Here is a 20,983-nt window from a genome sequence, read left to right on the forward strand (position 1 = left end):
CGCTTTGCTGCGCAGTGGCCCCTTCTCCCCACACCTCGAGCCTTAAACGCGATCGTTGAGGCTCCGCTCACACAACCCAGGCGAACCTGTGCTGGCGCAGCCCCTTTAAGGGAGGCGGGTTCCCGGCCGGCTTAGGCAGCATTCACTTCCAGGTCGGGGGGTAAACACGGGGGAAGGGAGGGAGGGAAAGAAAAAAAAAAAAAGAAAAGAGAAGGAGCCCAGCGACGGGACCGGCTGGCTGGGCGCTCGCCGGCGGCACCCAGCGCCGCGATGGTGAGGGGGCGATGAGGGGCTGGTGGCGGCGGACAGGGAAGGAGGGAGGCAGGGAGGGACGGGGAGCTTTCCGCCTGCAGCCCCGGTGTGCCGGACCCGGCGCAGGTAGCGGAGGTGACCCCGGGGAAGGGGCCGCCATGGCGGCGGCGCGAGCCCGGCTGGGGGCTCAGGCCTCCCCTCCCTCCCGCCGGTACCGCGGCCGGGCCGGGGCAGCCCCGCCGTTCGTTGTGTAACCGCGGCGCTGCCGCCCGTTATGTAAAAGGGCTCTCGGGACCCGGCGGACGGCAGCGAGGGAAGCTCGATCCCTGCTCGGTGCTCCCTGGTGTCCCCAGGGCGCCGGGAGAGCGATGACGGCAGGCCCGGGCCCGCCGCCGTGACCGGCCCCTCACAGCACCGTGCGGGGCCGAGCGCCGGCAGCCGCCAGGGCGGAGCGGGGCAGAGCCCCTCGGCCGGCCGGCCGGCGTGAGGGCACGGCGGCACAGCACAGCCCAGCCGCCTGTGCCTCCTCCTGCCTCCTCCAGCCCCCCAGCAGCACCTTCCCACTGGGAATTGCTTTGTCCAAGGTCCGTCTGGAGGAAGCCGTGCCAAGGCACGGTGCGTGGGCCTCGCTGAGCTCTTCCAGCACGGAGCTGCCAAAGGAACAGCCTTTCCCTGCTCTAGACAGGCCGGAGCAGAACATATGGGAGCTGTTTGGATTGCTCCTCTGCTCCAGACATGAGTGTGCATATTTGCTTTTCAAGGACTAACAGGAGCTTCCTGGGCGATCTAGTCTCATCCATTGTTATTAAAAGCCTAATTTCGGTTAATCCCCTAATGAAGTTATGTGTCATTATTTTTGAAGTACGTACATTTTGTGCCGGCTGTTCTAATCAGTGAACTAGGGTAGAATTTCATTATTTAACTGTGTACTGGTGTCTAAATTTATGGCAAAACCTCCAGTCCATGGCATTTCTATGTACCTTTTTTGCTATGCTCGCAGTGTGCTTCTCCTTAATGGCTTTTTTCCGTCTGTAGTTTATATTCACTGTGCTGTATTTATTTATAGGTAGCATTTGTATCTCTCACTTTTTGATCTTCTAGCTAAGAAAAGCTGGGTTTATGTCCTATTCCCAACGTGCTTTTCCTCCCCAGAGCATTCTAGTAGCTGTTATGTTTAAACTGAAATGATGAAGGTATCTTTTAACATAAGTACCCCTGTGAGATCTCCCGAGTGTCTTGAAAGTGACATAATCCTTCCTTACTTTTTTTTTATGCTTCTCCTGGCATCTTCTTTCACTGCTTCACCTTGTTTTCTTGTGGTTCGGCACACCACTCTCATTCCACTCTCTATCATTCCTAATTGATGAACTCGTATCTGAAGTTCTTAATATTAATCTTGAAATAAGTGGCCTTACTATGTCGTTTTCATGTGACACTATTTAATTTTAGACCTCTTGTGATCGCTGCTGACTTCATATCTGTAGTAGCTTTAATCAGTATGTTCCCACTTCTTGTGCCAGAATAGTTAATATTAAATAGGAGTTTTGAGCATAATCCTTCCTTGAGTCTGGCTAGTAAATCACCTACTTCAGTTTAATTCCATTTAACTTAATTTAAATAGGATAACCATAAAGCTTTCTTAGTAGCGTAAATCATGAAACAGTTTATTTTTCACTGCCTTTCCGTTATTAGCACTCAGAAGAATTTTGATGGCTGTTGCTTGCGTTGCTATTTCTTAATTGTTTTAAGAATGTTCATTTTAAGAAAGTTAGTAAAGTTTTGGGGCTGTGGAGAGGTGGAAAACAGCTGGGAAACATGGTACATCCAAACCAAAGATTGAGGCTCTAAATTACCTCTTATTTTTCTGCTAATGTTTTGAGAGAAATGACTGCCACAAATTGAAAAGTCCCTAACCCTGTACCCATCTCCTCCTTTGAGAATTCAGAGAGGGAAAAGCAGGTGGGCCTGGCTTACAGAGACTTTGCATGTTTGGGGTTTGTCATACTGAGTTTGCAATTGGGTGTAAAAGTTGGGGAGCACATCATAGACATGGTTCTGTTAAAATTGGTATCTTTTTTCCAGTGTTACATGCTGGCTTACTGAGGGTGAAAAGAACTAACCAAAACAAAACACTACTGATGGGAAAAAAAAAGATTTAGTTTTTAATGAGCCTGAGAGTCAGAGCCTGTAGGAACTGAATCTGTCAGGCTGGAGTTGGTAGGATCACAACCCCTGTAATGAAAAAGGCCCACACAGCAGTGGAGTTTAGGGGTTTTGTTTATTTTTTTTTGGTTTTTTTTTTTTGTTTTGCAAAGCTAGATTGTAATTACTGACAGAAAACAGCAACTGTCACAACTGAAACAACTGTTTCTTATTTCTTTTTAGGTATTGTTATATAAGCAGGTGCTTGCCTGGTGATACTTCCCCAGAGGAACAGGATTTTGTTTTGATACTCACACTCAGCTAGTTAATCTAGGCTTGTAATGTTGGGTTTAAGAATCTCTAACTTATTCCCGGTGCTTTAATATGTTGCCTTAAGCTCTTTTTGCCTTTTGACTGCACTTTAAAATATGTGTTAAATATATTCTAGTGGTATTTAAAGCTGATTCATGGAGTTCTCAAAAGAAAATGTGGAGGATAGTGTTCTTTGGGAGAACCTTTCCAGCTGCCCTGGCGTGAGCTCGAGGCTGAACTGGGAACATCAAGTTGAAGCAGGTTTTGCATTTCAGTTCACCACTGTATTGGATTACTGTTAGAGGCTGGTAGCCAGGCAGTTTACCCCATTCCCCTGCACACTTTTGGTTTGCCTTGATTATACTGAGCACTTAAAAAGGTTTTTTTCAAAAAATAATTAATTTAAATAAGCCTTTAAAAGCCCATCTAAACGCAATTATCTACTTTTTATGCTATTCCATAAACTAGCTAGGTTTTAGATGTGTCATATTACTCTCATAGTATATGTTTTAGTTAATGAAGGCACCCCAGCTTGCATCCTGTAATGCATAATTCTGTATTTTGGGGAATTAATTTTTGTATTTGTTTCCTGGCTACTCAGTTAATTTGATGGAATGAAAGAAACTATGAGGTTAATTGAAGTATCAGATAATTAAGATGGCTATGAAAAAGTAAACTACCATAATGAAAGTTCCACTCAAAAACTGCTGAGTGATGTTTATTAAATTAAAAAAAAAAATTTAAAATTTAAACACTGTGCTATGGTTGACACACGTGTAGTATCTCATTAGACAGAAAGTGATCTGAAAACAAATGCCAGGTTTGTCTTCAACCCGACATTCAAAAGCAGAGCTAGAGAAAGGAACCACTTAAATTCTGACCTTCTAAGAGCTTATGTACAACTTTAACTGGGCAATATTGTCTTTAAGTAAAGAAAAGTGAGAAAAGGAATGCCTCCAGCTCACATAAAAGGCTTCCAGACTGCGCTTGAGCTGTTCTATTTCAGTAGCAGACAGTCTAGGAAATTGTTTTTAAGATGCTTGTCACTGGACTTTATTAGATACAGATAAAAACATTTTGCCTGTCTGCCCAGGTTATCTCAGGAGCCTTTGTTTGGGGTGTTTTCTCAGTTTTTTGGCAGCAAGTTGAAGAAATATTACAAATGTCTCCTATGACTGGAATAAGTGGAGTTAATAGAAACGGAACTGTGTTGTTTGCAAGTGTAATTGATCCCTGCTTGTGGTTTTTGTTCCTTGATTGTATGGAGATACCTTGTATGAACTTCCAAAGGGATTATATAAAAATTAAACCAGCATTTCCAAAGGACAGATTGGCCACTCAGAGGTACTGGTTGAAAAAATAGTTTTCTGAGTCATATGCCAGTGGCCTATCTGCAGGGCTAAAAATTCTCATTGAAGTTTGCTCACTGATACATAAAAGTGTTTCAGCTTTTCTGGCAGAAAGGAAGGAACAGTTCCAGGAGGAACGAAGAGATCCAGTATTGGTTTTGTCATCTTTGAGCATCAAATTAGAAACACAAGATCTCATGGGAAATGTGGATGTCTTTGCTTCAGTGGGAATGATTTTCGTACACCTTTGAGTAAGGATTCTGATTTTTGTTTGACTCATCAGCTGTCATATAAGCCCTGAGTATATGTATTGATTTCAAGTTTAAAAAAAAAAAATTCCCATTTCATATTAAAAATGTACTATTTTAAAATAATCAGGCATTTTTGCACACTACAAAGAAACAAAAAGAAACAAAAGACATTCACAATTCCAAATTCTGTCCTTTCTTTTCTTATCAGCTTGAGATTGGAAGCAGCCAAAATTGAAGTTTCTGGTGTGGGAGCAAGTTGCATCACAAAGTAACTCCTGTTTTTGCAACAATACAATGTAATAATAAAGCTTAAAAAATAATGAAGCTTAAGCACTTAGCAAAACTGAGTTAAAGGAATGAAAGTTGCATGTCAAAAGCTGCAGAAAGAGTTTGTATTTGAATAATTTGGAGTATTTCTTTCCCAAGCCTGTACTTAAGTCTTCAGGAGCTATTAAACTGCACTCTCTAATTGTTGTCAGTACATGATTCATTAAAGATAGGCTCCATTCCATCTTTGCCCTAATGTGGTACCTCCCAGTCCTCAAATATGTGCACCTTATTTTAGAAGACATATCTCTGTAAACTTATTTATGCTTCTTCTGTATAACCTTTTACATATTTCAGTACTCCTGTGATCAGGATCAGCATATTAGGCAAGTGAAGCAACAGAAATTAAATGAGCTGGGAAAGAAAGGTGAAATGATCCAGAACTTTCAGTATAAAAAGGAAGCTACTATTTTTCCTACAGATGAGATCTGACAACAGTTGATGCTGTTATTTTCAATATTGTCTGGGGGAGTATGTACCAGTCACTCGGCCTTCTTTTGTGTGGTGCTGGGGATGATTCACACTGCTGAGAGTCATTCTTTATGTTGATTAATCTGTGTGGCTGAAAACAGTAGGTTATTATTAGACATGGAATAAAAAAACCCTTTGAGATTTTCATGTATCAGTATACAATCTCAAACTCTGAGGGAAGAGATCAAGTTTATATTCTGCCTTGTCCTTTGTACCCAGACTTCTGCTATAAATGATTCCCAGGTGCACAGTGCCTGGAAGGAGGAAGAGGATTACTGTAATAGATGTTAGTTTATTGCTGCACAAAATTTGGAATTAAACCAGTTCTTTTTGGGTTTCCTTTTTTGATCTGAAGCTCTAGCTGCCCTTTTCAGTATCAGAAATCGCTCCCATATCTGCAATTTATCCGCAGTATCTGCATTTCTTACCTAGGTTGGTGGTAAATTTCTAATATGGGTTGACTTAAATGAAAGATTAAAAGAAATATTTTAAATCCAGAAGTAAAATTTGATTTTTAAGTTGTCTTTCAGTCTGTTTTGATTGATTAATTCCCAGTAGACATAAATTAAAATTATTTTTCAGCAATTGCTTTTCTTCCTCTGGGAACACAAGTAGGGTTCAAGCACAGCAGACGTGACTAGATGTGGTTCTGGGGTGACAGGAGAAGGAGGCTCCCATCAGTTTGGCCAGTTGTTCATTGTGTGACCTGACTTTATGTGCCTCTGAGGGAGACATCTCCTCTTGTAATATTTGCCAGACTAACAAAGAAGACATTATAGAGTAATGGAAGGTTCATAGAAAGAATGACTTGACTAAATCTCCTTTGTTTCATTGTGTTTTGCATATGACAGGAGGAAGCTTCTCCATACTCTTTACTTGATATCTGTTTGAATTTCCTGACTGCCAACCTAGAGAAGTTCTGCACAGAAAGGCAAGATGGAACGTTTTGCTTGCAGGAGCCAGGAATGTTCCCTCAAGAAGTGGCTGATCGACTGCTGCAGACGATGGCATTTCATGGTAAAAACAATCATTTGTGGGTCATTGGTGAAAATATTTCACCAGAATGTGACAGTGCAGTTCTGCTATATTTTCTAGTAGAATCTGCTGCTGCAGCTGTTAAAACTGTTCTGTAATCTCTTAACAGAAAATTTTTGTTCTTTTTGCTTTTCACAGCTTCAGCTGAGCTTTGCATTGCCACACAGATCTAAATAGAAAGCTCTTTGTCTTGGTTTATGATTTTAATGTTCCTTTAATTGAACATTCTTTAATCTTCTTTCAATCACTTCAACAACAAAAAAATTGATTCTACTAGCAACAATATCTCTTGAAGAGCATTTAATTGAATGTTTTTTACTGTGTGCCCTTGTAATTAAGCTAGAAAATAACCTTGTGATTCATTAAAAGTTTCTCATCTCTTTTACCACTTTTATTGAAATGGAATTATTTGTTTGAAAGCACTCAGTTTTAGAGCAGTATAAACACCTTATGGTATTCTTCTATTTTGTGTACTGGCTTACTGGTTCTCTGTCAGCACATCTCTGAGGAGAGGGCTGCCCTCTTGTTTGCTTGCTTTAAGCATGATAAAACTTGTATAATAAAACTTCTTACCATGAAAAAATGAATGTACAGAGTACACTAGAGAAGAGGTAAGAGACCCATTCCTTGAAATCTTGGAGACTTCTGTTAAAAAATGAGACATGACACTAGAAAAATTACTGTAAACAGACCAAATACCCTATCCTATACATGCAGATTTTATTTGGGTCCTCCTGGGCAAGTACTGGTGTTCTGGTTTTCTCAAGTTGTTCTGGTCAGAAATAACAAAGGAATGGTCCTAAAAAAAGATAAGCTCAAAAAAAAAATTAATCTTTAGTATACACTACTTTCTGATAAGGAATTATTTAGAGTAGTCCCAAGAAATCAGATTCAAGGAAACCGAATTACCAGAAACTTATTACCAGTGCTGGCAATGGTGAAGACACTTCCAGACACCAAAATGTCACAAACACACAGGGTGCAGGATGGAAAAAAGTGCGTGGCAGGTAAACATGGTGTGGCTAAAGTAGGCCAGGGGGAGAGCTTTGGTCCTTAAATGAAGAGATAAGCAAAAATTAAGAAGTAATTTAGTGATACTTTAGCTAAACTATAATTGTATTTATTGCTTTTACTTTTTCTGCTGTATACCAGTTGTTTCATGCCATATTTTTGCTTTCCCCACAAAAGAGGAGGGTAGTCCCCTGACTATTTGGTCAGAAATGCCTGAACCATTTGCTCCTTAGAAAGGTCTGCAAATCTTAATATTAATTTGCCTTTGTCACAGAGGCAATTACTAGTCCATGAATTAAATCCAAACTGTAGTGGCAATGATGTTATTATTCAAATATATTGAATTTTTATTTAATTTTCTTTGTTAAATATGTGTGAAGATACAAGATTAAAAGCCAGGAGTGTTGACATTTATAACCCTATAGAGCAAAACTAGGGCATGTTCTTCCTACTCCTTTTGTGTGGATGCTTGTGCAACAGTACCCTTCTCATGGCTTTTTGTAATCCTTCTGTTGATAAGACATTAAGATTTCATATTGGTATATTCAATGCATTTTTAATAATTCCATGGAGGGAACTCAATGTATTGTTTCAGTTAGGATGTTTTGCAAGAAAAGGCTACTTATGCTTTCTTTCTACAGAGTAAAAAGATACTAAACAAGATTGTTGCTTTTTCTTTTTTTTCATTGCTGTCTTCTTCTCCTTCCCACCCTTTCCTTGCCCTCCTCCTTCTATTCTTTGAATCACTTCTTAGGTTTCTTTCTCACATTCAGCTTGTTTCTGAGCAACACTCCTACCTTCTTCATATAGGACTTAATTAGCTTAATTTAGTATTGATCCTCCTTATGAATTCAATCAAATGCTAGATTGTTTAGTTAAAGCAAGATGAGAATAGGTCATTGATAGATGGTGCATTCTTGAGGTTAATGGAACTGTGGCCAGAGGAGAATCACACTCAGAAATTTTGAAATTCTGTTTTTAGCATACTTCTAACCAGTTCAATGAGAAAAATACAGCAAATGAGGGCAGCAGTCTGATTGTTTTTGAATCATACCCATAATTTATTTAGTGTGTACCATTTTCTGAACTAAACAGGTAACTTGCATTTACTGCTTCTTAATTTATCTGTCCTATTCTTAAACCTGGAATTTTCCAACCATGACATCATAGTCTTCAAAGTGGAATCTCTAATGTAAGATTTTTGGAATCGGTGTCATAATGATCCAAGGCAAACTGCTTTGTAATTAATCTTCTCTGCTAACACTTGGTACCCTTTGGGTTCTTAATGTTGAAGTGGTGTTGTGTAACACTGGAGCCAAGCACTGATGCTGTTTTCCAACAGGGCTTCTGAATGATGGAACCGTGGGCATCTTCCGAGGCAACCAGATGCGCTTGAAACGAGCCTGTATCCGCAAAGCCAAAATCTCAGCCGTGGCTTTCAGGAAAGCCTTCTGCCATCACAAGCTGGTGGAGCTTGATGCTACAGGGGTAAATGCAGATATAACAATCACAGACATTATCAGTGGACTGGGCAGCAATAAGTGGATCCAGCAGAATCTGCAGTGCCTGGTGCTGAACTCACTGACTCTTTCTCTGGAAGACCCCTACGAGAGGTGTTTCAGTCAGCTGTCCGGGCTCCGCGCCTTGAGCATCACCAACGTGCTGTTCTACAATGAGGACTTGGCAGATGTTGCTTCACTTCCCAGGTTGGAAAGTCTGGATATATCCAACACCTCCGTCACTGACATAACAGCACTCCTCACCTGCAAAGACCGGCTCAAGTCTTTGACCATGCACCACCTGAAATGCTTGAAAATGACCACAACGCAGATTCTGGATGTTATAAGAGAACTAAAATACCTGAATCATCTCGATATTTCGGATGACAAACAGTTCACATCGGACATAGCTCTTCGTTTACTGGAACAGAAAGATATCTTGCCTAACCTTGTGTCTTTGGACATTTCTGGAAGAAAACATGTCACAGATAAAGCTGTACAAGCATTCATTCTGCAGCGGCCCACAATGCAGTTTGTAGGACTGCTAGCTACTGACGCCGGCTACTCAGAGTTCCTAACAGGAGAAGGAAACCTGAAGGTTAAGTGGGGGAATTAATTTCACTGAAAAAATACAGTGTGCAGGGAAAATAGAACTAATCATTTGTAACAACTGTGTGTCTGTGTTTTGGAAGGAGGCTGTAGGTTCATTTTTTTTTAACTGTTAATTTTAATTACTGGTTTTAGGTGAAATTCCTACTTAATTTTGATACAAACTGCTGAAGTTACATAATACTGTATATGTACATATACTTGTAAGAAGCATCTGTTTTCTGTGCCTTTTCAATGAACCTTAGATCCTGATTTAGCATATCTAAGGGAGCTGAACTTTGTCTGGTCTGAATTCACTTACTGGGATAATATTCTCTGGATTCCAGACAGTATCTGGCATAAGTCAGCTTTGTGTAAGGGGTGGAGGTAGAATTTGCATAAGCTTTGAGCAGGTCGTGATTAACACAGTAGATACAATAAAGCTGAATAACTCAGCTGCTGTTACGCTCCATCACCAGTGCTGCTTCCTCTTACAATATTTCTACCCATCTTGAAAGATCTTCTGGTGATGAATACAACACCTAAGAAGCAATAACTTAGGAAAGACTTCCTCTTCTTCAACAAACCCTCAGTTACTTAGCCCCTTAGGATGAGATGATGTTTTCTGAAGTGCATTTATTTATCTTTTTGAGGCAGTCAACAAGACATCATTCCTTGTTCTGTAGAATCCACATGCAATTATTGGAGAATGAGTGGGTTAGAATTAATTTAAAAAAATACGTTTTAGACATGTCAGTGGTATATCATCTTTGACACTGAGTTTTCTTTTCTGCTGTGCCTTGAAGATGATGGAAGCTGCAGAAGGAATGAGGAAGAGAGCCTAATGTGTCCATAGTTTAGTGTGTCTCCTGTGCAAGTTGAGTTTTCCACTTCAGTTTTAAAATTCAGAATGCTCTTGTTATATGCAAGTGGAGTAACACAGCTACACAATTTTGTATTTTTTCCCCCTGAAATATTTGACAGTTGTTAAGAGCGAGGTCTCTTGAGTACTTAGTTGTCACAGCTGATAGCAAAGTGTCTGAATGTTGAAATGCATAGTTGGAGAAAGCAAGTTCCCCTTTGGTGTGATGAAGTACAGCATCAGGAGGTTATACCTCATGTTTGGTATAAAATAATACAATGTAATCCCTGCTGTTCAGAATGCGTGCTTCATCGAATTGTCTGTGCCATGAAAAGGCAGGAAGGAAGAAGGTTCTAGTAATGTGAAAGTCACAATAGACTTGTGGCAGTGTGGTTAGCAAAATGCAGTTTGTATTTTTTTTTTTTTTTTGGTGGTCTAAATTCATTAGTAACTCTACTGAAATATTCAACTGCTTAGTCTAGATACTGTTTAAGAGTAAACAAGACACAGAACTCTTGGAAACAGCAGAGGTAAAATATTACTGTCTTTACAGCAGCCCTGTGAAATTTGATTATGAACACTAGGCAGATATTATAGTTGAGAGCATTAAGCCAAGTGGAAATTTTTCATGTAGGGTATAATTGGCTGCACAACATGTCAGTAAACAGGGTTGCCCTGTTCTAATCAGTGGAGAGTATGAAACAAAATCCAAGATGGTATCAGTTTGCTCAGGCTGTAATAGATTCCTGATATCACAAGTTTCAAAGAAATATGCCTGTATACAATACTGAATGCACAGAATGTGACACTTTAATCTATGAACGTTTTGCTTTTTTTGTATGTGCCATGTTAAGTAGAACAAGTTGTGCATGCTGCCCTAAGAATTTTAAGAAACAGTGATTGCAGCAATGATTGATTAAATAGTAGGACTAAGGAACAAACCATCTTTGGTTATACAACTTACAGTTATAAACAGAGAAAATAATAAATGGAAAATAGAGCAGGCTGGCAATCATTTACTTACTGAAGGACTTGGCCAAATCACTGCCTTTGAAACTGCAGCTTTGCATTTTTTGAGAATGAAACTTTGAAAGTAAAATGATGACGTCTTGAACTAAAGATTATTTCTGTGTTCACAGGTGTCAGGAGAAGCAAATGAAACTCAGATTTCAGAAGCACTGAAGCGTTACAGTGAACGAGCCTTCTTTGTGAGAGAAGCACTCTTCCATTTATTCAGCCTGACACATGTAATGGAGAAAACTAAGCCTGAAATTTTAAAGGTAAAATAATAGTTTTGATGATTCTCATGTGCTGTTCCTGATCTCATTCCCAAAACCCTGGTATAAATTGGTTTATAAGCTTTTAAGTTTTTGGTTATGTTTTGTAAGATTCAAATTGTAATGTTAAATAAAAATAAAGAACTATTTAAACAAGAGTGATGTAGAAGATGCCCTGTAGTGTTTTATGTTAGGCAAAATTGTTCTGTACTAATGGAAATTATCTAAATTTAGTAGCATGTAAATTAATTTTTTCACATAACGTTGAATATGATATGAAATATTCTTCAGATGCTGAATTCTGTCATTAGATCATATCTGTTTGGGTTCAGATCAAAGGTCTGCCCAGTCCTATTCACCAGACACAGCAGTGCCTTCTGCTGATGCTCACAAAACAGTAATAATAAGGAAAGAATTCAGTGACAGTTGTCTCTACTGTCACCCTCCAGTGTGGTAACAAGTGAATGGATATTGTTAGTGGTCTGTATGGGCTATAACCTGGAGCCTAGAAACTTCCTTAGAAATCCATTCTAGGCATTGGTTTTCCATGTCTAGAACACCAGCGATGGTTTAAGTTTTGTTGTGATCCTAAAAAGAGGCACCAGTAGGACACATGGTTTTTCTTTTTCTTATCCTCTTTGATCTTGAACAAGTGGCCTTAAATTTGCTGGCATCAATATCAAAAAGACTTTGTCAGTCAATAATCAACAAGAAAAATATTAGGTGATTAGTAGGTGAGATCACAATCAACATACATAGCCAAAAATGTGATTCAGGAGGAAGCTGCAAAAGATCTATCCTGACCTAGCAGCTCTGGATGTGATTTGAAATGGCTCATCACTAAACAACAAGCCACTACATCACTATCATTGCACTGCAGACACTCTGTCCTGCTTCATTCACCTCTGAAAGCGTTTGGTGATTGCATCCCAGATTGGGTCTTTCTAGGAATTTCTTGCAATCTGTGCAGCCTCTTCTTTGAGAGGTTGCTACAAGCTGTGCAAAAGGACTTGGAGCAGTAGAAACTGCCAGCTTTGAATCACTGAGCAGAAGGAAGTGTTATTCCTTGAGAATTAAAATTACACCAGATGGATTTCTCACTCAAGTACACAAGGGAGGCAGAAATTGGGTGCTGTGAGTCATTGTTGTGGCCTCAAGCAGGAGGCAGATTGTTCTTGAGGTCTGTGTGCAAATGTGTGAGCAACTAAGGTGGGTCAAACTGCTGTGTTGCAGCTGGTGGTGATTGGCATGAGGAACCACCCGCTGAACCTGCCCGTGCAGCTGGCAGCGAGCGCCTGCGTCTTCAACCTGACCAAGCAGGACCTGGCGGCCGGAATGCCCGTGCGGCTCCTGGCAGACGTCACTCACCTGCTCCTCAAGGCCATGGAGCACTTCCCAAATCATCAGCAGGTACAAAGCAAAACTTCTCTGTTTTCTCTGGGATTCTCTGTCTTGTGGGTCTTAACAAAAGGTTTCTCCACGTGCCAGGACCTCATGGAAAAATGTTTAATGATTCATAGCAAGAAAGTGTTCTGAAATATATGTGTTTCTGATGAAGCAATTCTTTTTCATTTCTCACAGCTGCAAAAGAATTGCCTTCTTTCACTATGCAGTGACAGAATCCTTCAGGATGTCCCATTTAACAGGTAAGTTTTAGATGTCAGTTAAAATGAGTTGTAGCATTACAGAATATTTTTCTTCAGAAGCTTTCTGATCCCAGTTTTGCTCAGTTTAAATCATTCCAGTGTGCTGAATTTATCTGGCCTATATTGTTTTAGGCCTGTTGACCCAAATATATACCATTGAGTATAGGTCTGAAAAAATCCTTTGCTATACAGGGTTTTTTTACTTCACCTGGATGGGTCTGTCACTAATTGCATGTAACAGAAATCAGGATTTCTCTGGGGTTGCTTTTTGCAGACATTTTTCTACTCAAATGTTTTGTCCAAATACTTTGAAGTATGATGATCTGATGTTTCAGAAGATTGTGCCAAATTTTTTTTCCTTTCTTGGAAGCAATTCCTGTGCACTCTGATACATAGTTAGAAGTCAAAGACCCTAAGTCAACATCTTAAAGCTGATAGAGGCTCATGCAATACCTCCAATTTCACTATCTTTCTACTTTTGATGGTGTGAAGCATGCTTCCATTGTCTGTGTATATCTTTCCTTTACTAAGACTTACGAGACTTATGAAAATTAATTTTATTTTTAACCTCCAGGTTTGAAGCAGCCAAACTTGTTATGCAGTGGCTGTGTAATCATGAAGATCAAAACATGCAAAGGATGGCTGTAGCCATAATTTCCATTCTTGCTGCAAAGGTATGGAGTTAAGCTTTGGGATGACAGGATAACATTTCTCAAGTCTAAAAAATTGTTGATTTGGTTTTGTTTGTTTCCAGCTTTCAACAGAGCAAACAGCTCAACTTGGTGCAGAACTCTTCATTGTTAGGGTAAGTTAGATACTTTCCTTCCATCCCAGCCATTCATACTGGCAGTATTCCTGAAGATACAAAGGAAACATAAAGAGATAAAATTCTAAGAACATATTAACATGTGAAACATGTTAATTTAACATGGATATTAACATTAACATGGAATTTAACATTATCCATGTGAAAATTGTTTAGAAAGTAAGCAAGGGTGGAAAAAATTCACACAATTAATGCAAAGTAAAGTAGCAAGACATACCTTGATTTGAAATTCATTGTTTAAGGTAAAAGATGCTCAGAAGAATATTTGAAGTAAATACTGCTGTAAAGGTTCAGAGTTCTGTGGATGGCTTTGTGCCATCTGTAATAGCCCTACACATGTAATTACTGTGAAAACAAAGGAATTCCTTTAGCAGGCAGCCATGTTCAGAGGGGAGGTAAAAAGTTTAATAGCTGTTAAATTTTGTATAGTTTGACTCTAAACATATAGATCTTTACTCTGCATATAAATGACAGCTATGCATTGCCCAGTTGGTGCAATAAGAAGTAGAGGAGCTAATACATACATTGATATTTTGATATTTTCCCCCCCTAGCAACTTCTACAAATAGTTAAACAGAAAACAAATCAGAATCTTGTAGATACCACCCTCAAGTTCACACTGAGTGCACTTTGGAACCTCACTGATGAATCTCCAACGACGTGTCGGCACTTTATAGAAAATCAAGGGCTAGAACTTTTCATGAGAGTCTTAGAGGTGAGGAGGGGGAGCTTGGTGGTGGATTATCAACACAAGTTTATAATTAAAGCTGTTTCAATAATAATCATAAACGTTTACCTGGTGTTTGTTTCTTTTATCCACAGTCTTTTCCATCTGAATCATCCATCCAACAGAAAGTTCTTGGACTTCTGGTGAGATGAAAAAAGAAAAAAAAAAGTCTGAAATATGTACTTTTAAAATTTAAATTTGAAAGGGTTTTTTTTACTCTATGTTAATCTGAAAAATTCCCTAATATTTTTTACGTTCTTCTTTAATCCTTGTAGTGTATATTATTCACAATTTGCATGTTTTTGGACTCTTCTGTGTTTCTTCAAGAGTTATATTGAAGTTGATGGTTACAGTAAATAAAAAGAGCTTTTAAGAAAGGAGACTGTGGCTTCACATGAGTCCAAATGCAAAAAGTAGGTTGAAAGTTAGTGGAATGCAGAATTTTGCACTGCTGAAATTTTTTTAAATTGTGCTTGACAATGTTAAAAACAACCTTTGATTTAATGTAATCACATGTTAATGGCATAAAATCACTTACAAGAAAACTTCTTTGTTTTGAAGCAAATTCCTGCATTAGACTGGAAAGGTTTCCTAAAGCAAAAGTAGTATTTTGGCATGTGGTGGTTAGCTGGATGTATGGAGGTCTCATCTGAGTGTTTATATGTGTCTACTCACACAGAATAGTTCAAGTTTTTGATTGTCTCCCTCACGCAGTGTTCTTTCTGTTGACGTTTTCTCTTTCTTTATGATTATTTTCCCCATTCCAGAATAACATAGCTGAAGTTAAAGAGCTCCATTCTGAATTAATGTGGAAGGACTTCATAGACCACATCAGTAAATTGTTGCACAGTGTGGAGGTGGAAGTCAGCTACTTTGCAGCAGGGATTATTGCTCATCTGATATCTCGAGGAGAGCAGGCCTGGACATTAAGTCGCAGCCAGAGGACATCTCTCCTTGAACAGCTGGTACAGAAATGATGGTGAATTTTATCATAGTCTTTTATATTTTTTTCAATGTTTGTATTTAACAATCAATGTTCTTGGTTCTGTATTTTGCAGCATACTGCCATTTTGAATTGGCCAACCCCAGAATGTGAGATGGTGGCTTACAGGTAAGTATTGTCTTGTGATCAAGAGTTTGGAAAATAAAAAAAAAAGCATACCACATATCTACTATATCTGATTTTTGCTAGCAATTCTCTTAAACGAGTTTTAGATGCAGCAGACCCGCCTCTTAATGTTTATCAATGTCCCCTGTAGTTAACATATGGCTGAATGAGCAGACATGTGACCTCTGAAGTAATAATATTTAGTAGTAAAGCAAGTAACCGTTTCTCTCCTTTTTTTTTTAATAGGTCTTTCAATCCGTTTTTTCCACTGCTTGGCTGTTTCATGACACCTGGTGTCCAGTTATGGGCAGTGTGGGCCATGCAGCATGTCTGCAGCAAAAATCGTACGTATTAAGAGAATATTACCCTTCAAATTCTCTTTTTTTGTATGTTAGTCACTAACATGGAGTGGGAAAAATAAGAATTTCTGGGATATTCACTCCTAATCCTCTGAGAAACTACATTTGGGGCTTGGCTAAATATGGCAGAAAGAGAGTAGTAAAAGTTCTTTACATCTCTTCTATTTACTGCAATTTTACGTTAGATGCATAGTATTAATTCCAAAATGTGGATTTGTGAAAATTTAAGTACGTTTTTTGCTTGCACATATGTTTTTATTCAAATAAAATATGCAGATACTAATGATAGGCAACAAATTCCTTTTAAATTAAGAACAATGACCATGGCAGGTAGCAGTGTCTTACTACTAGAACAGAAGCTAGTCCTCATCTCTAATTGCTTTTTTGCACTAACTTGCTGTGACACAGAAGTCACTTTCTTAACCTGTCTTTCCCATCTGCAAAATAAGAAGTAGTAATGCACAGGTGTTGGAAAAGGAAATAAATCCCCCAACCATAACTAAATGTAGGAGGGGAATAACCTTCCTGGCTTTTAGTACTTTATTTTTTATTTCTTTGACAGAAATTTTTGGCATGAATATGCCTAGATAAAGGAGATTTCTTCTGAAGTATTGAAAGTGTTTTCTGTGCCAGTTTTCAATCTCCTTGATGGCAGCATATCTAGGCTTGTTTATCTCTGTCCCATAAATCACTGTTTCTGCAGGGATAAGGCATCTATTCAGGACCAACCAATAACATGGCATAATATATAACTGCACACAGAACACTGTTTTGCTGCTCTTCACAGAGCTCATAAATATAATGAGCCACTGTTCCCAGGGTGCTGTCCAGAAATCTGTGAAGGTTTTCACGTTGAAGTCAGACTGTTCTGACAAACTTGTTTTACTAGTCAGACTCTGGATAACAGATTTTAATGTCTCTGTGTCTCGGTCCTGTTAACTTAGTGTTGTCCTATTTGTTCTATTTATTGTTGGTATTTTGTCTGCCCTCACCTCTGAGCTTTTAACATGCTACTGCAGTTTGTGTTGGCCTACTCCTGATCTGAGGCCAAGGCAGAATTCCTGAAGTTTAGTTCTGATGGTAATTGGTGCCAGAGGCTTCTGGACAAAGTTGCAAAGAAACCAAATGTTTGGTAGCAAATGTAATAACCTACTCTGAGGGAAAATGTGTTTAATTCTGAAATACGAAGTATTTGGAAGGAAAATCTTCAACTTTTGGTGCTTGGCACCAAGAAAGCTTTTAGTAATCCTGGAGAGGAGATGCTTTTTATTTTGATCCACTCCTACAGATGACAGTGTAAAATAGTCTAGAAGTAATTGGTTTTAAATTTTTTGTGTATTTTTTTCTCCTTCTTCTGGTTGTCTATGTCATAGTCACTCAATGAGGTAACCTAACTAAAATATTAGTAGCACCGCAGTAAATGTGATCCCCAGTGAAATTCCCAATGTCAGCATTTAAACAAGTCTGGTGTTGCATCACTGAGATGAGTGGTGAAATTGGGCCCATCTGAGGTAACGCCCTGTGGGTTGCATTACAGTCATCCTGACCTTTCCATAACAACTTCTGGAGCTTGCACATTACATTCACCATACAGCTCTTTTTATAGCTGTTCCCTGCTCTTAATAATGCTGCAGCTGATGGAGATGTGATTTCAACTTACTGAATTCCAGAATGTAAGTGGAAAAATCCCTGGAAAGGCATTCATAGCAACTTATAACTAATTAGAGGCCACCCTCAATATATTTGGCAAACTATTGGAAGGAACTAGTTTGTATTCACTCTCCAAGTCTGGGCAAGTGATGTAGTATATCTCATACTGTTTTTGGTAACTGTTCTGTACCAAGGTTTTTGGGAAAGGTGCTGATATTTACATGGATACTCACAGACACTATAGTGCTTTTGATTCCCATTTCTTCTGGTTTATGTGTACTTTAAATGTGCACAGAGGAGGTGGGGGGAAGAGAGAATACATATTACAGAGCACTTTCCAGTCAGCTGAGACAGACGTGGTAGGAGACCTGATTACAGTTGGAATCCTGCCCAAATAACTTTGTTGTGTTGTCACTTGTTGAAGTATTGATGCACTTCTGTGGACACTTTAGGGAATGTCTTAAATACTGCCTGGAGACAAAAGTGAATCAGTGTTTACAGTATCTGCTACCTTTACCCTAGATAATTCTGTTTTTAACTCCCTTTTTATAATCTATTACAGCCGCCAGATACTGCAGCATGTTAATTGAAGAAGGTGGCTTGCAGCATTTGTACAACATCAAGGAAAATGTCCACACTGATCCCCATGTCCAAAGGATTGCAATTGCCATCCTGGATAGCTTAGAAAAACACATTATGCGCCATGGGAGACCACCACCATGTAGGAAACAGCAACAAACCAAACCAAACTGAAAGCTGCAGGTAGAGGAGTGTAAAGTATTGTCTCTGTAATAATCCTCTCTGATATGTGTGTAGTTGGAGTAACTTATAATATATTGGTCACCATTAAAGTGATTTGCTGGTAACTGTGGTACCCAAACCATGTGTGGTAACCTTGCTGAACGTCACCTTTAATGGCAACCTCGTACACAACTTGTAAAGGGTCACAGCTTGAGCTGGTCATGCCTGTAGGGCTAGTGCTGGCTACCAGGAGATGGAACTTGTACAGATTGATATGCACAGCTGAAAAGAAGACTTCAAGGAGTATCTTGTTTTGTGGCTTCTGGGCAAAAAGGTTATTCCATCCCTGTGACTGCTGTTCATAACACTGTTCACCAGTTTGGTGTTTGAATAGAACTGTGTGTGGTTGTGAGATCAACACTTACAGATTAAAACAAAAGTCCATGCATGCAGGTGACAGAGACTTGTAACTAAGGCGACCAAAATGTCCATTGTCTCTTAGCCCTTCTAGACCCAAATGGGGTCTTCAGCTTCCTTTTCCTTTTGCCTGCAAGCCATGTTCTTTTGTTTTCCTTACTGCTGGAACGATGCCTTTTACATTTCTCCAGACTCCTCCCTGCTCCTGTCCAGGTGGGGACCAGCATCACATTCAGGGAAAGGGGAAACCCACTGAAGTAAAGCAGTAGAAACAGAACTAAAATGCGACAGTACTAAAAGGATGTTTGAGAATTTAAATTTTAAAACAAGAATGGGGTTTTGTTGTTGTGTGACTACTTTTGGTTGTGTGTGATATCTTTCTTTTGTTTTTAGAATACTGATGGGGATAGGAGAAAGCTCATTAGAGCAAAATAACTGACATGACTTCATCATGGAAGGGGTTGCATGTATTCATAGAAGGCCGGGATATTTGGTCACCTTATTTATAAGAGACTAATGATTGCTCTCGTTTTCTGTAAATATTCTGTCAGTATTGTGCAGTGAATTATATTTCCAAGCCGTCACAGTGAGTACAAAATATCACCCAATGTTCTATGTAAGCCCTGTGTCAATTGCATTGTTTTGTGGAGTGTGAAATTTTACATAAAGAGGCTAATTGTATCAACTTATTTCTTTCTTGGTTACCTTTGGGTTTCAAACCATGTGTTGAATGAAACATATTGCACAGTGTACAGATGCCTGATACAATGCAAGTGATGGAAGCAAACTGCATGTCCATTCAAATTCAATTTAATTTCAGGTGTTGTTTTTGTTTATCTGCTTAGTCTCCCTATTTCCATGGCAACTGGTTGATATTCAGAGACTTCTGTAAATATTGGATAATTGAATTTAAAAAGAAAACTTATGTTTGGTACCTTACTAGCAGAGATGGCTTCTTCATGATGACCGTATTTTACTATTTTTAAGTCCTTTCCCTCCCAACTCCCATCCTTCACGTAAAAACCCCACCTCTAATCTTCAATAACCTAATTATTATGTATTTCAGCAACTTCAAAAAGGTACTGATCCAGTAATTTAATCAGTGTTGTGTAATAGTTTTTTGTACAAGAGTATAATTTGGCTGGCATCATTTTCATCTGTGAATCTGATTATATACTGTTTTCTCAATTCCAACAGAAATTCAGCTGGCTGTAGCTTTGAATTATGAAGGTGGTTTAAAAATTAAAAACAGCCTACAGGCTTTTACCCACCACCCTTCTGAGATGTCTGCTATGGGACTTCTATGGAATTTCCATTACATGAAATGGAAGACAAAACTTGTCAAAACCGGTGTCAATAGAATAATATGAATCAATTGCTACAAGATTTTAAAATAAAGATGACAACTCTCCTTACAGTACTGTCTTTTCCTAATAACAGGAAAACTTGCTGAAGCAACTTAACTTAAAAAAACCCCCCATAATCTTCTCCTCTCTGCAGCACAAAATGCAGTGATGATACTGGCATCAGGCCAGGTATCTGGGAGACATGTCACTTCATGAAGTTCTGCCACAGCAAGCACAGAGGTGCTAAATACCCATTTTCTTTTGCTCCCCCATGCTTCAGGCAGTCAGTGAGCAGAATTCTTTCAAGCTGAAAACTCTGCATGCCTACAAGGTATGAATCCACTACATCTATTTGTACATTCCATTTACAGAAAGGTCTCTTCATATTCCTGTGCAGCTTCAGGAGTTTCTGCCAGGGTAGAATAATTCTGGAAGCAACTTTGTGTTTTGCCTGTGGCATTTGCCATCTTTTGCAAAGGCTGAAGATCCTGACTCTCCATTACCTTTGCAGATCTTTACACAGAAAATTTGTATGTGTATAATTTGGTAAGGTTCCCACACACTTTTGGCACAAGTGAAACTGTGGTTTGCTTTGATCATATCATAGCATGAAGTTCCAATGTGGTAAGCCACATTTTGTGAGTCTTACTTTGATAACCTATAAAGCATTTCCTGAAATCACATTTTCTGACTAATTCACTTTTGCTTGAAAGCCCCAGTCTAGGGAAATAAGATGCTGTAGAGCTAAATTGTGGGGCATGTTTAAGTGCTGGAGAACTTCAAAGCA

The 20,983-nt window shown here is 39.1% G+C and overlaps 1 protein-coding gene across 2 annotated transcripts; it reads left to right on the top strand.

Moving 5' to 3' along the window:
* The first annotated feature begins 193 nt into the window (after positions 1–193).
* LOC138114222 (protein zyg-11 homolog B) lies at positions 194–20,267 on the top strand. 2 transcript variants are annotated; one of them, XM_069023429.1, is made up of 14 exons: positions 194–273; positions 5,956–6,121; positions 8,493–9,247; positions 11,239–11,379; positions 12,610–12,786; positions 12,958–13,022; positions 13,597–13,696; positions 13,777–13,827; positions 14,402–14,563; positions 14,671–14,718; positions 15,343–15,540; positions 15,634–15,686; positions 15,930–16,027; positions 18,255–20,267. In XM_069023429.1, exons 1-14 carry the CDS (start codon positions 271–273, stop codon positions 18,443–18,445), a joined length of 2,208 nt encoding a protein of 735 aa, XP_068879530.1. In that variant the 5' UTR covers positions 194–270; the 3' UTR covers positions 18,446–20,267. The 2 variants fall into 2 exon arrangements, with proteins under 2 accessions (XP_068879530.1, XP_068879531.1); XM_069023430.1 differs by lacking the exons at positions 194–273; positions 8,493–9,247 and having other exon boundaries at positions 5,962–6,121.
* The last annotated feature ends 716 nt before the right edge of the window (positions 20,268–20,983 follow it).

The sequence above is a fragment of the Aphelocoma coerulescens genome, chromosome 8 (genome assembly GCF_041296385.1).
Source record: "Aphelocoma coerulescens isolate FSJ_1873_10779 chromosome 8, UR_Acoe_1.0, whole genome shotgun sequence".
Taxonomy (NCBI): domain Eukaryota; kingdom Metazoa; phylum Chordata; class Aves; order Passeriformes; family Corvidae; genus Aphelocoma; species Aphelocoma coerulescens.